We start from the raw sequence: 17,861 nt of genomic DNA, 5'->3' as shown, positions 1-17,861 counted from the left end.
TACGTCACGGTAGCAGTAGCTAGCGATGGAGGGGAAAAGGAGGGAAAAAGGAGGAGCAGAATAAGGGGTAGAGTCTTCCTAATAAATCTCCAGCAGTATCTCCGCTTGCACAGGCCGACCCGGAGAGTTTGTTCAACTTCAACTCCCGAAGTACGCGTTGCCCGACTGTGACCTTGAAACTGCGACCAGCTGAAAGCCCGCTTTAAAATGTGCCTTACATCCATCTAGAATAATCTAAACTGATTTAAGATGAACCTTGAAAAAAAGGTTTACAGTCCATAAACATAACCTAGTTTACATTTGTCATGTTGGCTTATATCAATGGATATTTGCTGGACTTATTTTTTTAAAACACCACGTCAAAGACAGCTGGATATGTATAATTTTAATATATAAACATATATTTATGCATTAAAATCTCTGTTCCTATAAATATGATCAAATAAACTACATTAAAAAGGTTACAATAAAAGAAAGAGTAAAATATATATTTTATTTATTTGTGATCATTTTAGTATAAAAAATATTCAGTCTTAAATTTACCCAAACCACTGGTTAGAATTTATTTAAGGATATTCGTAAATATACAGGTATGCAGTGAATTTCTTCGAACATGAGTTCACAAAAATAATCCTGGATTATAACACAACAATAAAAAACTGGTAACTTCTCCAGCAAAAACACTTACTTTACTTCCACATCCATATTCACCCTGTTAAACAAAACAAAAAAACAGAAATTGTTACACTTAATCCGGTGTGGTTCCTACGAAGATACAGTTATTTGGAAATACGATTAACGCTTCGTTTAACTGATGTGCATTCTTCGTTGAAACGTCTACGAGTTCGGTATGGTTAGAAGAAGGAAAATTTCGCAGTTTCATTTGACTGCTCTGGATTTGAGCCTGGCGCCGAACGATCTCGCGATATTTCCGGATCTTTGAGCTGCTTGGTTTCTGGGTCTGGAACACTTGGGGGCCCCTTTGGGAAATTGCTTCCCCTTCCTGACGCCGCCCGGCTCAACTGCCAGACCGGCTGCACGCTACCCTGACGTGACTGCATCCGCCGCAAAATGGCGTGCGGAGCTTCGAGTGGCTGCGCACAGTTCAGAAACTACTCAAGGTTCCTCGTGTACCATCAGCTTAACACAAAAAAAAATATAAAAAAAAAGTCCCCGTGGAGTCAACGTAGGACAGAAGTGAAACTTCCTTCTTATTATGTTACTAGCTAATAATCCACGGCTTCGCTAGCACAATTTCCGATTATTACTACAATCATACCATTAAAAAAAGTTATATGAATAATTTCAAACATTTTTACTGAATAATCTGACAAAATAAACTGTCGGATGCATTAAATATATATTTCTTAAGATAACCGTTTAAGAATGATATTTTTGGAGTAGATATGCGTAGGATATATATATATATATTTTTTTAGTATAGCTTAACTATCTGATTTCAAAACTTCTGCTTTAGAGTGTTTGAAGATATGTTTTACCTTGATGAAATCACACTTACCTCCTTTTCATTTCATGAGTTAGACAATTTAAAAAAAAAAAATCTTAAATCAGCCCCTAAATTGTTTTAACAAAGTTTATGCCATCGTTTACATTGAAACTTTCATTTGCTATGGTTAGAGATATTTTTAGAATTTTTTAATAAATTTACCTTATTACAAATACCACCCATTATTTAAGGGTATTTAAAATAATAACATCTTTATTTGTAATATGAAATACAGATATATAATTTATTACAAGATATATTAGTTGATTCTTATTTTACTTACTATAACTTAAAAAAATCCCCAAATTTTTTACCCCTCACCTTTTTTCTCATAGGGATGCCAATGTAAAAATTAAGAAATAAGTAAATATGGCAATACCTACTAACCAAACAATAACCAAACTTAAGCCTTTTCTTTCTTTTAACCGCAAATGTGAACTACAAAACTATTATAATATATTTATATTTAGTAAAAATTAATTTTGCCAATAATAATTTTATACAATCAATTTTTTTTTATAAAATAATATTAACTCCTGTTACAACTTAAAAGGTGATATTTCAAAATTATTTTGAATAATAAAAGGTAGGTTGTGGTAAGTTTATTATTTCCTACTCTTAAATGAAGTTTGATTTTATCAAAATATGTTACTTTTAAAATTCCAGGTACAAAAAATAGAACTTCAGCATTTTGTAACAAAGAGTAGGTACATGTTGCGTGTCTGTAAATAATACTACAATGCTTACATCACACTTGATTAGCTTTAGAGGTACTTTTTTTAAATAAAAAATAAAACTTTCTTTTCACCCCTTTTACATCGGATATAGAAAAATGGCAAGGTTTAAAAATAATATTAAATCATAAATTTTACCTTATTATTTCTCAGTTTTTACCTTCATCGTAATTTGCTTGGATATATGATTTACTACTTTAAAAAAAAAGTGCCCTTTTTTCACTGGCTTTGGGGTCGAATAACAAAAAAAGATGAGAAAACTCTACATAATTAATTATTTACGTTATTTATGCTTAGTTTCTTACATCCACCTTTATTAGTTATGGAGCTAAGAAATTTTTATGATAAAACATAACTTACTCCCTTTTCACACCCTTAAAAGGTGAAATCTGGAAAAAACCGAAAAAAAAAATAAGAAATCGTAACTGTATGTGCTTGTTGTTTATTCTTAATATATAACCATCATATCTGGTAAATTCGGAATATGCAATTTAGTAACATAATTTCTAGATTATTATTTTTACCATTAATTTGCATAAAACTTAATTAGTTTCGGAGAAAATATTTTTAAAATAAATAAAAACTTACGCCATTATCGTCCCATTAAAATACTAATCTTTATAAACGCAAAAAATAAGCAATACGTAACTTTAAATGCAGGTTTTTTATCTTATTTCTTTTTCCAATGGAATTGGAAGTGTTCCTTTTTTTTTTTCTCTTAAAAACCCACTTGCCCCTTTTACCAACCTCAGAGTTTGAATAAAGCAAAATGGTAGAAAAGTGGTTGGTAGTTTTCGTTTGTAAATGGTAAATTTTAGGTTTTATTTTTCGTATGTTTATTATTGGTAGATACAATATTTACTATGCTTAATAATTTAATTGAGAGATATGATTATTAATCAAATTATCCTTTCCATATTTTCAATTATTACAGGTTGAATTTCGCAAAATATAAACACTGGTTAGTATGATCTTTGAAAGAATTGTGCAATGGGAGTGCATGACTTGATGTAAGCTTTTGGACATACGCCATTGCTAAGCACATGTATGTCTGTAGATGAAAACTAAAAAAAAAAACCAAAAGACAAAAACAAAATTACAAATTAAGCAAAAAATTGCTGTTTTCAAAAGGATATAAACACCACATAATATTCCATAACAGGAATATGGTCAACAAACCAAGAAAAACAAAGAAAAATGGACTAACATAAGGGGAAAAAAAACACAAATGATGACAGCACAAAAATTTTGAACAAAAAAAATTCAGCACAACAGTTGAAACGAGACAAAAAAAAATCACGAAACGAGAAGACGAAACAAACACAATAGTTTTCCAAAACAGAAGAGAAAGAAAAAAAACCACAAATGATGACAGCAAAAATATTGAACCCAAAAAAATTCAGTACAACAGTTGAAACGAGACAAAAAACACGACAAAACTAAAAGACGAAACAAACACAATATTTTTCCAAAACAGAAACAAGCGACGTTTCGGGAACTGCTATCTTCTTCCGTCCTCAGGCAGAGACGCACCTGTGTTTTTGTACCATGTGCGTCTCTGCCTGAGGACGGGAACAGATAGCACCTGCACGTATGTGTGAATGAATGGACTTTGTAATAAAATCTTTCCATTCAATTTTTACCCACGTTTGGACGTCCGAATGTGTTGAAATTTCGCATAAATATAAAGAACTTCTGAAAATACAATATTTTGATAACTTGAGACCTTAGACATAAGGGGGAGTGGGGGAGCAAAGGGTCAAAAATAACTTAATTTGAGCTATGGGTAATAACCATGCTTTTTGTGTATCCATAAGGTCGGGACATGGTGAGAATTTGCCTCAGAGTCGACTGTTGCCCGTGAAAAAAAAAAAGGGGGGGGGGGGGGGGTTAGAAGTAATAAACCCAAAAAATTTAAAAATTTTAAAAATCAATTTTTTTTCTATTTGGAGTGTTACCGATCCTAAAGAGGGGTCATGGCGTAAAATGTGAAAAAGAAAAAAAGAGGGGTGGGGTGGTTGGACCCTTAAATTAAAAACAAATTAAAATGACATTATTTTTGATTAATACTGTTTCTGGGTTTGGGTTATGATGGAAATTATGCACGGGGTTCGACTTTCTCCATCTCGGAGAGGTAGGGGTTAATGACCCTAAATTTCAAAAATTATAAAAATGTATGTTTTTTTTTTTATTTGGAGTGTTTCCAATCCAATAGGTTGGGTCATGGTGGAAAATGTGCAGGGAGAGGTGTTAAAGCCCTAAAATTTTTAACGCTCTCGTAACCCGTCTTGGAGGCTGATTTTATGTAAACCCCATGCTCAGTTTATGTGTATGTAATATAAAGAATATCCCTGCCAAGTTCAATTTGTAAATATAAACTTAAAAGACGGTCAAGAGCTTTCATTTTACCTATAACTCACAAATTTAGATTAGTCTTCCTTTAAATCAGTTTTTCAAATCAATAAACATTGGTTGTTCTATTTCATAATAATTTTTAACTGGCAAGTTAAACCTTTTGTCAGCTTAATTTTTTTAATGTATTTATGTCGGCAGTTTTGTGGTAGTGCTGTAATGATAATGAGCTGTGGTAATCAGTGAAGTACAAAATGGGTAATGACAACTGTATCAAACAAAGGGACATTTTATTTTCAGACTAAAAGGTATAAAATAAACTCATAGTTTTAAAAACTAAAAAAATCTCTTTTATCGTTGAATGAACTAAATAAAAAAAAATTGTTTTATCTACAGCCGAATAATGCACCAGAAATCTGAATAACTAAAAGCGTGGGGTGCTTGATATAATTTGTCTTAAATTTTCTATCACTATTTTTAGTATGTAGTCAACACAAAAATGAATATGAGAAATTAATAACAATATGAATTAATAACAATATAATGGGGTGCTTTAAATCATTTATAGTAATTTTTTATCAGTAATAAAAAAAATATTTTTAATAGATTTTCTATCACTGCGATAATTTTAGGATGTAGTAATTTTGAAATTTGTATGACATAGTCATTACAAAAATTACTATATAAACTAAGTACCAATAATGCCCTTAAAGTTATTAATGGGGTGCTGGATCTCATTTGTCTTAAATTTCCTATTAGGTATTAATTTTAGGAAATAATCAATATGAAATTTTAGGAAATAATCATTATGAAAATTTTAGGAAACAATCATTATGAAAATGAAGGAATAGAGCACCCCACGCGTTCAGTAACACAGAGTTTTGGTGCATTATTCGTCTTTTAAACAAAAAAATAATATAATTTTAATTTTTTGAATTTTTAGTTCTTTAAACGATAAAAGCGTTTTTTTTAAACTATAAGTTTTTTTTTAACTTGCAGGTGAAGTTCGTCACTCGAATTTATACTCATTCTTCTGTATGGAAGAAATAACTAACAAGAAAGGTATAATTTTGTCAGCCATTGTAATATTGATATGAGTGCTCGCAAGTTTCCAGAGTAGACTGTCCACTTTCATGAACAGACGACAGAGAGAAACTGAAGAGAGCCTAATTGAGCTGAGTAATTGTTCGGTCGCATCAACGCGACGACACGTTTATTGCAAATAACAAGTGAAACGGAGGGAACGAAAAAAAAATATAATTGCAGTAGGTCATTTACTTATACATCCCTCCCACGAGAGAATACAAAACGAGTGGGAAGCAACTGTCAAAGGAATAGAGACGCGATGGATTCCTTTGATGTAGGCGAACATTCTTATTGATTGGCTGCGTTGGAATGAACCGAATGTCCTCATTGCACCTGATGACTTATAAAAAAATGTTGCCTAATTTATTTTCCATGAGATTAAAATGATATGCTGATCAATAAAATAATTAAAAAAATAATAGGGAAACGAATACTCGAAATAATGAACTCTGTAACCAGGTTTTTTTTTCTACGCAAAATATACGTAGACGCTTGTAAGAATCGAGCACACAGCAGTCACGAATAATATTAATGAGTAGAGACACCTGCTAAATTCGCGTTTTTATTTAAATAGCAACGTGAGTACATGTCATTTTACATTTAAACTGCGTTCTCATTAGTTAATGGCTTGTTTTGACGGACCCCGAAGGACAGAAAACAAAATTAAAAAAAAACAAATTTAAATGATCCAATCACGGGCTGTTGCGGACAGAAGGTAGAATTCTCGATAAAACTAATAGAAAAAAAAAACGAAATATTTTGTGCATCATATATCAGAGAAAATATTAGAACCTTACTTTGGAAATGTTGAAGAACATATTTAATGTTAATACTTAGAGACCTGAAAAATTCGCGGGTTCATTTCGTATTATGCTAAAATTCAAATAATTATACCTTAGTGCTGCTTCTGTCATTTGTGGTTCACTGTTAATCTGGAGGACTGAGGGCTAATTAGAGACCATCACTCATAGATGTGTCGAATCACAGGCCACCCAGTCGTGACGACTCACAAGTGAGCAGCCAATGAACAGTTGGCATTTGCCCGAGTGTGTAAAGGATATTGGAGTCTATCCTAAAGGTCATTGAACCCACGAATTTTTCCGGTCTCTATTAATACTTAAAACTCACTAAAAGTTCTAACAGTTTCAAGAATGTTCCAAAACGTATAAGAACTTCGAGCTCTACATGCACATGTAAGTTGTGCCTAAAAGTAATTTTAAACACTGTAATTTGCGTAAATATGTATGCCCATAAAAATCATCTGTCCGACTCTGTACTATAATCGTTATTAGTTGTATATACTGGTTCATCCGGTGGCAAGTTCAAAGTTGTGAGGCCGTGGTCCCAGTCGGCCACCAAAATTTCCTGAAAAATGACTAAAAAATTTCCTCATTTGAAAGGAAAAATTCCCGTTTTCAGGAAAAATTTACTTCTTTCTCTCTCAAAAAAACGAGAGTAAAAATAGTCCTAACCGCGGGTTGTATTCAATTTTTGTTAAAATTAAATTTAAGCTTCTGGGATGAACATTTGTCCCTCAATATTTCTAAAATATGACACCTTGCATGAAATTTAAAATACCGATTCCATTTCGTACTTAAATATTTAAAATAAATTACAGTTTAATGAGAATAATTTAAATAAAATGAGGACTTATTATTTTTAAGTCCTCAGTTCGATTACCACAGAGGTAAAACTAAAAAGAAATATATATATATATATATTTCCTCCAAAATATTTACCAAGCCACTGACCCACATTACTACTACAAAGGCATCTATATAATTTCCGCCAGTCAGACGCCCCAGCAGCTATCTTGGATACGCCATCTTAGATTTTTTTATCGTCTGCTCAAGTTCACTACCACCATATTATTTCATTAATTATCCGTTAGAGCACAATAATTACGTTAATCAGCTACCTTGGCCACCATATTGAAAATTCATTATTATAACCTTAATTTCGAAATATGTATAACAATTATAATTCAGATATAAATATATTTATATATTTAATGATTTACTGATTCAAAACTTTAGTTCTTTCACTGGTCTAAGTGCAAAATACTTAAAAATATTTTACCTGTACAATTAAATTCCCATGTACAATTCAACATGAGTTTTCAAGAAATAAAATAACACTTTCTTCCAGATATTATTTATTATGTTAAGTATAATCTACTCTATGCATACATGCAAAACCTGAATATAAAAATGTGCATCTACTTCTGTAGTGGGCCATAGTGACTTATTCTTAGCTCCAGCTGGTCTACCGAAGTCAGCGCCAAGCCAGATGGTGCGTAGTCAAATAATGAGCCAGTACTAAATATTTCATGTTTCAGGGATTCTAGGTACTTACTGTATCATGCACGTAGTGTGTTGAGTATGATCACTGTGGGGCTTAATGATAGTGTCCTAAATTCTCAATATTAAATCCATACAGAATATTATTATTATGTTTAAAAAAAAATGGTATTTGTTTTCACTCACGTATTAATTAAAGTACTCGTATATCATACCTGTGACTACGAACATATAAGTGGTGACAAGACCTCTAAGTCAATAGTTTCTCTGTTTCTCAGATGGAATGTTTTTTTCTCTCTCTCTTCAATATGTATGCAAGGATTTAGGTGGTGTTTGGTATTTCCAATGTAGTTTTCGATTGAAGGCAGTACTATAGTCAGCGGAGAATTCCATGTCAGCGACGCCGACGACTATCGCCAAGATCACCATGGTAACTGCACCGTCATCACCGAAAACAATAGAAGAAACTTTAACAGGCGTTGGTTCCAACCCCAGAAGAGACTCTAATGTGTGCATCGACGTCAGCTGAGTAGACTTAGATGACTGCAGTACCACTAACGTCAATGATGGCACCGGAGGCATGACAATGTTTTCCGAGCATCGAAGTCGTCATTGTCGAAAGAAGTTCTCGGACAACAGAAATGCTCGACGACATGAGATGAGGGAATGGTGAAAGGATCAGTCTTGGAAGAAATGTATCTATGAGAAATTTTGTAATGTGTTTGCTAGGAATACAACCAGAAAATACACTGTAAGACACGCAAATGTCTTGCTGGGCAGCATAAAGTGACGATAGCATCTCAACAGAGAAACATAAGTGCGCTTAAAGTACACCAAGCGTTTGGTAGTAGCAGCAACATGAACTTAAGTGTCTGGATTGAAACCTGAAAAATATCAAATAGACAACCTTATAGCTACTTTAATGCGTCGTTCGCATTTATGAATGACGAACGAATACATTAGAAGAGTAAATGTGTCGTATGAAGTTCCACATTTATAAGTGTAATCAATGGTTTACTCGTATTGACAATTTGAAGAAGAAATGCAAATAACTGTAAATGTTAAGACGGTTGTTTAAACTGTGGAACTTCCTGCGGACATTTCAACAACTCAGTTTAAGTTGAAGAACCGCATGATCACAACCTCTAGTAATAAAGTAGATGCACAGCAACCAATTGCATTGATAACAAGATAATTATAATTGATTCTACCTAGCAGGATCATCAGTTGGTCGAATATTGAAAGACTGATATAATTTACCATAAATAACTTAGGTGGATTCAAAAACTTATGTACTTTTCTTAGAGACATCGGCAACGTATAAAATATCAGATTTTGGATGAAGTCGCGTCACACGGAGATTTCAAATATATAACTTATGTTTACTATATGTAGGGTAAATATAAGTCACATGAGAACCAAGTGAATAAACCTTATTTTAATACGATGAATACTGCCATTTACAATTCTGGCAAAGCAGAAAAGTGTGTAAAACAAAATATTGAGAAAGTTTGGTGATACGAAAGAATCTTCATAGATAAAGGATCTGATTGGACGCGGACTTCGATGGGTAAGACAAGATTTGAGAATTAGTCGTTTTGACGCACTACAGAAGTAATGCATATATTGTTTTATTAACCTTTTCCATATTAATATGTAGTATATTAAAATTTAGATACTAAATGTTTGTAAGTAAAAGTTATTTTATTTCACTTTAATGTCCTGTGGCATTTGTTGTGGGAACTTAAATATAAAAAGTCAAATAAGTATAAAGTATTTCTTAATCAGTGAATAAATATATGGATATGATAATAGGTACATAACTGAATTATTTTTTGAAATTTTTCCAAATTTTTAGGTTGATAGTTATGAATATTCAATATGTTGGCCAAGATGGCAGAGAAAAAGAAGGATCTGGTAAGTGATGTTAGTGTGCTCTAACGGGTAACTAATAAACCAATATGTTAGTTATGCACTTTAACAGACGATAAGAAAGTCAAATATGGCGTATCCAAAATGGCTGCAGTGTCTTCACACCGGCGGAAATAATACTTATATAACTTTGTAGTAGTAGTGGGTTAAGTTGCAGTATGAATATTATAGAGGTTGAATAGGCTATGGTTTTTCTTGTTTTAGTTTGATCTGAGTAAGAATTGATCGAGGACTCTAAAATCGATGACATGAATCCTTCTAATTTAAGTATTCAGTTATATTTTTTATTTATATTTATTTTTTTCATTCTTTAGTAAAAATGTAATTGCAGTTTTTAATTTAATGCAAGGGGCCATATTTCATACATCTTTAGGGACTAAACGCCACCCCACTGACTTTAAATTCAGTTATTAATTTTTTAGAAATTTAAAGCCATTTTTGTGTTTTTTGCCCCTCCGGATTTTTTGATAGAGTAATTTCGAACTTTTATCACGAAACCGGAATTTTTCTCTATTAATAGGCCAATTTTGAGTTATTTTGAAGAATTTTACATTTTTATTTATTTTTCATATTTTTTTTTAGAATTTTTTTTGGCAGTGACGTTATAATCCAAAATGGAGTACCAGCACCGCGTAGCTGTCGCAGGAGGAAAAAATATAAACTACTGTTATTTCCCCTCCTCCTCTTCCCTTCCCAACCATCGAGATCGCTACTACCGAGCGTTGCACTTTCCTGTTACGCCCCAACGGGTCATACCTCGACCTAAAGTAAGCTGTCTTGGAGAAGTGCGTGAGTGTCCTAGATAAATAGTTCCGTGCCTGTGGTTTGTTTCCCCTCGCAGCTGGAGCGGCCGACAACCCGCAGCGATACCCCGTCATCGTGTTCATCCACGGCGAGTCCTACGAGTGGAACTCGGGCAACCCCTACGACGGCTCCGTGCTGGCCAGCTACGCCCACCTCGTCGTAGTCACCATCAACTACCGCCTGGGCATCCTGGGTGAGTGTGCACCGCCTTCTCGTCCGTGGAAACGGGGACGTACCACAACGCCGAAATACCACAACGTCGAAATGCCAAATTGACCACAACGCCGACAGCTAGAAAACTGGTACATTTAAGAAACACACAAATTCATTCAGTTGTTATTTCGGCGTTCTGGTCAGTTTTGACATTCGGCGTTATGGTATTTCGGCGTTGTGTTAACGGCCCCGTGGAAACCAGTTGCCAAGAAATAGTTGTATTTTGTTATATCAACTCTACTACATGAGTATTTAGCTACATCCATTGTTTTACAAGAGTATTTATCTATATTAGATGGGATAAATGACATATGTGCCGATAGCTTTGAAAACAAAACAAAAATAACAGTTAGTTTTCATTGTGAGTCGGAATGTCTGAGAGGGAAAGTGAAAAAAAAAGACAACTTTCTAGAATCGGGTCAGCTTTGTTAGACTTAGTGTTACGTTCTATCATACAACTCGACCACGTGTATTCTAGAAATAGTCTTTGACATGCACCACTTTTATAAAGCCCATGTTGTACAGACATCAGAATATTTAAGTTTAACGATGTTTCACGCCATAAAATATTTTATTAAATCATCAATATCACCATCAACATCATACTCAAATGAAACGTCACAATTATCCCTACCTACTCTATCACCAATAATAACACCATCTCCTTCACCGTCACAGTCACCATTAACATCACCACCAATACTATCACATTCAACATCACCACTACAAATCATCTTCACATTCATTACCATCGTCATCTTTAACTTCTCTAACACAAACCATGTTACCATAACTTTCAACTTCAAAATCATCACTCTCATCACCATCACTATTATAACCACCACCACCACCACCACCACCACCACCACCATTACCAACATCCTTATCAAAACATTGTATATCGTCCTACCATTATCGGGTACTGTTCTGCACATAAGACTCTATATCATTCTTTTTGCGTGCCTGTACAACACAAAGAAAAAAATTATTTCTGTACTTTAACAAAGATTTATTTGGAAACCAGCTGTCAAGAAATGGTTGTAATATTAAAAAAGTGATTTCGTATCTTTGTACAATACATGGCAGTGGTTGTTTCTGCATATATGAAATATATTTTTTTTGCAATGATACTGAGTATTTCTTACGAAAATAGGGGCATAATTTTACATTTTATTTGCCTTTTCATTAAAGCATAGCTTTTAAAACCATGTAGTTTATATAAGAGTATTCAATACTTTGACTTTTTTTTACTGTGCTTATTAATGTGCGCAGTTAATACTGGAAAGCTATTCAGGGAACGGTTTACGAATAACTAACTATTGGAGGCACTGGGACAACACAAAGCATAAAATTTCGATACTAGTAACAACTGCGAACACTCATTTGTAGTGGTATAGTTGTTATCATATAAATGTACAAATTAATAGTAATTTAACATGAATATTTCCGTTTTGTTTACAAATATATATATATATAAAACACAGCTGAAGTCCTATGTTCTCAGTCTTATATTGAAACTCCATCCACTCCGTTCCAAACTCCTCATTCCATATCTTGTCCAACTCTTATTTCTTAATTAATTAATTTAAATTTAAATTCTTCCTTGGTGGCAGTGGTGATGTCGCGCTCGTGACTAACACCTAGACCCCAGGTAGCGGCGAGGCGAAGCGTAAACAATGGCGGACTGAGGTTATCGTGGCAGTGTGGTCATGCGGTGTTCTGCCACTGTCCTGCGCAGTTCTGAGGCGACGGTAAACACAACCCGGAAGTCTTCCATCCCTTAAAAAAAGAAGGTTGTCAGTAAAGTCGGTTTAGGGACGATAATTTTACATGATAACGTCATAAGAAAACATTTATGAAATTTGCATACTTTTTAATTTTCAAATATTATTTACAGTTTTTTGTAAATTTAATTTAAATAATTTGTTTGAATATAGTCACGAACAATTAGTTATAGATAAAATACTGAAATGAAATCAATGTCAATAAATTGTTTATTTGAAATAACGAAATTGGACAAATAAATCCAATTTTTTTAAATTGCTGCTTTTTAAGCCCGCCTTAACCTGTTTGATATTATAGAAGATTTTCTCAAACGGTGGTTGGCCGGTTCTTGCACGCTCGGCTGAGGCGGAACTTGACAATGAGTCATGCTTTTTCGTGCGTGCAACCGGCGTTCATCGATTTATAAGACGTTATCACGTCAAAAAAAAGTACAAGAACCAGCCGGGATTCGAACCTGGGATATTTAGCATTCCAGATACAGTTCTTGCCCTCGCTACCAAACGATTTTAATATGACCAAAAACTAAGTTTTTTAAAAAAAGTAAACTGTTTTCTTCGCGGGAAATTAGTTTTCAAAATAAATGATAACATAAAATATATAAAAACATACAAACAATTGATCACCTTTCTTCCCTAAAAAAAACTTTTATAGTAGTCAAATCAGATATTTACAAATAGGATAACAGTTATTAAAAAATAATAATGATAAACATAACGATATTAAACATACTGACGTAAATTAAAAATTGTTTTACTCGAACTAAAATAATTATATTTCGGTTAATATCAAATGGATTTCAAACAAATAAGATATAGGCCTATCTATTGAAGCTTTTTTTAGAGGTATTTTAATTTGCAAGTAGATGTGTAAACATTACCTACTGCTTATAGAAGTACGTGTAGTAAACATTTTTCTTTTATTTTGTATTTTGTTTACTGTGTTTGGTTTTGTAACGTCGCAATTCAGTCAGGCCAACAAATGTGCAAATATTTATCTTGAAATGAGTTTCCCATGGAAATTCGCTCTGCTTCATTTAATCGTAACATGTTTGTTGTTTGATTTCAGACTACACGTGAATTGTACGTGGTTGAAAGCACATTTGATAAAAGTCTAAAAATCGATTCCATCACTGCTGCTCGTCCACAATTGCGCGAAACAGAAGAAAAAAAGGTAGGGAGGGTTAAAGGGGGCTTTGCAGAATGGCGTTAATAAACAAAGAAATAAATGAAGCAGCCAAAATTACCTGCCAGCACAAAAGTAATTGAAAGCATGCCCAGTAAAACCACGGAATGGTAATTACGAATGATGTACGCGCTGTCAGAATAACAAGAAAACACGGACAAATTAATGCACAGTGGCAACGGTTTTTTTCTATTCCTACTAATGAGAGAGAGAGAGAGAGTGTGTGTGTGTGTGTGTGTGAGTGTGTGTTTTATTTCTACAGCATTGAAAAAAAAATTGTCAAGATATTTTTTTAGTACACATATGCATCAAATATGATAATTAAAGATAAACAGATATAATTGGTTTCTGATTTCGGAACCTCGGATGCATAGAAGGAACAACTAATAATGTTTTCTCCTTTTTTTTATGATGGGTATAATAAAAGAGTACATTGCAATTTTATGTTTAAAGATAATACCTTTTCACGAAAATGGTTTCAGTCGAGATATTTTTCGAAACAGTAAGACACACACACACACACACACACACACACACACACATACATACACATATATATATATATATATATATATTCACTCTTATGGTAGAAATAATTATCTTTTTACGGAAATGCTAATAACATTATGTTTGGGCACTAAAAACATTGCCAAATTCAGTCTGGTTATTTTGTGACGGTATAATTTAAGGTTATTAAACACATCCTTGACTACCAAACAAAAATTATAAAACTTTAAAAATCGGTGATAGTACCATGTGTGTCCTAGAGAAGTTTGATAATAGTTATCAGCCAATGAACACATGCATACTTTTGTGGAGTATAGTCTGATTCTAAAATATAACACAAATTTCGCAGGTCCGTGTCTATTATCCGTTTAAACACAACCGCTTGGTTACAATTGGCACAGTGGAGAGAAAATAAAGTTGGGTTTACCGAACCGTATCAGTACCAAATGCAACGCAGCAGATATTCACGTAGTGCATTGAAAACTAACAAGCAATACAATTTTCCCGTGTTAGAACATCAACGCTTTCAATGGTATTTTATTTAGAAATATTTTTGTGTATCTCGTTTCGATAATTTTTTAATTGCTTGAGTATGGCACTGTGCAAAATTTCGAAATAAATAATAACAGTTTTCACGTCCTACCTAGGATCGAACAAGGACTATATTATTACAAAATGCTGGCATTATTAAAACTACGCTATGGAGGTAACCCTTTTTATTTACTTTCATGTATATCATGTAAAAAAAACTACTAAATCCAGACTAACAAAAATTCGTAAAAACAAAAAAAAAATCCTCGATTTTGATGTTCAGCCACACCTAAATGATAGACAGAACCGATGTTTCGCTCTGCGTTGCAGCAACAAACATCAGCTCTCAAAATTATTTGAGAGAGAGAGAGAGAAAGTAAAATTGGATTTTTAATTTCATAGTTTCTAGCCAAATCCTAACCATGAAAATTTTTGAAAATAATTTTATCAAAATCGTTTTCTAATGCAAATATAATACTACAATTATTAGCATGATATTTTACGTTGGAAATTTTTTTTGTAATTTCCGAAATTTTTATATGTTATTTTACGTTATTTTTTTCACTAACGTGTTCAAAATCTAAAGATCCCACCCCTCTTAGTTTTTTTCCTTACGGTGCACCTCGTACCCTGTATGTGGCCCTGCTTCGACGCAGCACACCTTGAAAGCCAAAATAGTTTATTAGGCAGTGGCCACGACAGTCTACCATCTACATTTAACTAGACTTATCCGAGACTTAAAGGGTGTCTGCTCCATTCCAGATCATTATATTTTTATTTTTACCTTTAACACTGTTAAACTTGTAAACTTTTAGAGTGGACCAACTTCAACAAAATGGGGGAAAAAATTAGTGCACATTTTTTTTGCATAATTAGCTTTAAAAGTTTATTTTTACCATTTTTGTGCGGTATGGCTAAGAACAACCAAATGGAATAAAGGAATGATTTTGTTGTTTGAATGAAATGCTGTGTGGTATTGTTTAAAATTATTTACGATGATTCTATTTAAGTTTTATAACTTTTTAAAATCGTAAAAAATTTAATGATTTTAAAAGGATAGGTAAAATATTTTATTTATTTTTTTTCGAAAAAAATTAAAACATATCATTCTCCTTATCCATACTGCATGAAAATTTAAAAAATGAAATTTGCCCAACTAATTATGCAAAAAATGTGCGATATATATTTTTTTCATTTTGTAAAATTTATGCCACTCAAAACGTCGGTGAGATTAAAAGTGTGGAACGTAAATATAAAATAACTTGCTTTTAACAGCGGTTTTGATCCCGTTGTTCAAAAATAATAATTGCTTTTTTGTCAAATGGTCATCAATACACTGTGCCTATGACTGTTGCTCTATTAAAAAAATTACAGAACAAAACTACAGAGCATTAAATTAGCATGCTACTCTATGAAGTATTGTATATCAAGCGTTAGGTTGATATAAATTATACAGTAGAAACAATGTAAAAACGTAATACATTACATAGTACATTTATTTACAGTCTCGTTATAAAGATTTCACATTTAATATTTTTATTTAAAGTATTATAATTTTTTTTTGAAAAAAAAAAAGTAACATTTCACTCTCATGTCCATGATAGATCTTCTATGTAAAAAATCATAGTAGAATTGTTGATCTGATGCTGCGTTAAAAGAGAACAAACCAACAAACACACTTTTACATTTTTAATATTAGTAGGGTTGACCCGGAACAGAACATACATATTCAAACTAGAATCTCTCATACAGAAATTCAATCGCTTGTATAAAATATTAATTTTTTAATATTCAGAAGCCATCAGTTGACACGGCCTGTGCCGGTTGCCAAGCTGGGGGGAAAGTTTGCAGACTTAAGTCCTAATTGATTAAATGAGAACCAACTGGACTGTATTATAACAACTTGTTTGCCTTTGAACTGGCCACAGGCTCAGAGTAACACAAGACGATTTTATCTTACGCAGTCGTTCATGAGAGTGTTTTGCAGGATATATTAACATTTGAGTTATTTTATTAACTATGTTTTAATAAAAAATATTTATTTTGCAATTTTAAAAATTAAGAATAAATCTACACTATACTCAAAATATTCATCAAAACATCTAAACATAACATAAATGGAATGCGAGCACTTGCAAAAGAGTATATAAAATTTTAGGAGCATTTATTTATCGTGAACGATGTGTGGACTTGCTGTGTTGAAAACACTGTAGCATATGGTCTGTGTTTCATGACTGGTTGAGATTCTCTATTATCGACACAGGAATCACAGCATTTCTGTACGGAAGCCAACACGTTTCGAACGGCGAGGCTGAATGAGGCAATGTCTGCTCTCGCAGATGGCCACCAGTTTCAAGTAATAAACCACTTTCATGGCTATAATTTTTTGCGGTCTTGAGAGTGGTCCAATTAAAAAAAAAAATTGGCACAAGCCACACTTCCGCCAAGGAATGGTCGTGGTTTGTACACCGTTGGTAGACGTGCGTCTGAAAGAAACTCAACCTGTGAAAAAACACATTATTCCTGCAACAATGATTTTACACACATTAGCTGCTTAAAAGAATTCGTATAATAATCATGCCACAAGAAATAAACATGTTAAGGAACTGGACCATTCAGTAGGTTCAATGATCTGCAGCATAGACTTCATAGTCCTTTGTACACTCAGACCAATGTCAAATGCTATTTGGCTACAAACTACACAGAGCCTTAGTCAGGATTTTGTGAAAGAGGGGATAAAAGTATTTCTGTTATATTAATATGTTATAATTAAGTTTTCTTTATAGTTATTTTAAAATAAATTTGACTGTTGCACTTAAATTCTTAGGACAACTATACTAATGTACCTTCAATATTTGGCTTGAGAAAAGAAATATGATTTAATATTTTGATTTTTAATTAATTATTTGCAATACTCTGCCCTAAACT

The 17,861-nt window shown here is 32.9% G+C and overlaps 1 protein-coding gene across 1 annotated transcript in view; it reads left to right on the top strand.

Annotated features, from left to right (window-relative positions):
- The window catches only part of LOC134532389 (neuroligin-4, X-linked-like), a 222,089-nt gene that overhangs the window by 120,463 nt on the left and 83,765 nt on the right, over positions 1–17,861 (top strand). The window contains exon 2 of the mRNA XM_063368824.1: positions 10,753–10,908. Within this exon, the coding sequence (XP_063224894.1) occupies positions 10,753–10,908 (156 nt within the window). The remainder of the gene's footprint in view (positions 1–10,752; positions 10,909–17,861) is intronic.

This window comes from Bacillus rossius, chromosome 5 (assembly GCF_032445375.1).
Source record: "Bacillus rossius redtenbacheri isolate Brsri chromosome 5, Brsri_v3, whole genome shotgun sequence".
In the NCBI taxonomy this organism is placed as follows: Eukaryota; Metazoa; Arthropoda; class Insecta; order Phasmatodea; family Bacillidae; genus Bacillus; species Bacillus rossius.
The sequence above is the reverse complement of the archived record's forward strand: the minus strand, read 5'-3'. Positions and strand labels throughout refer to the sequence as shown.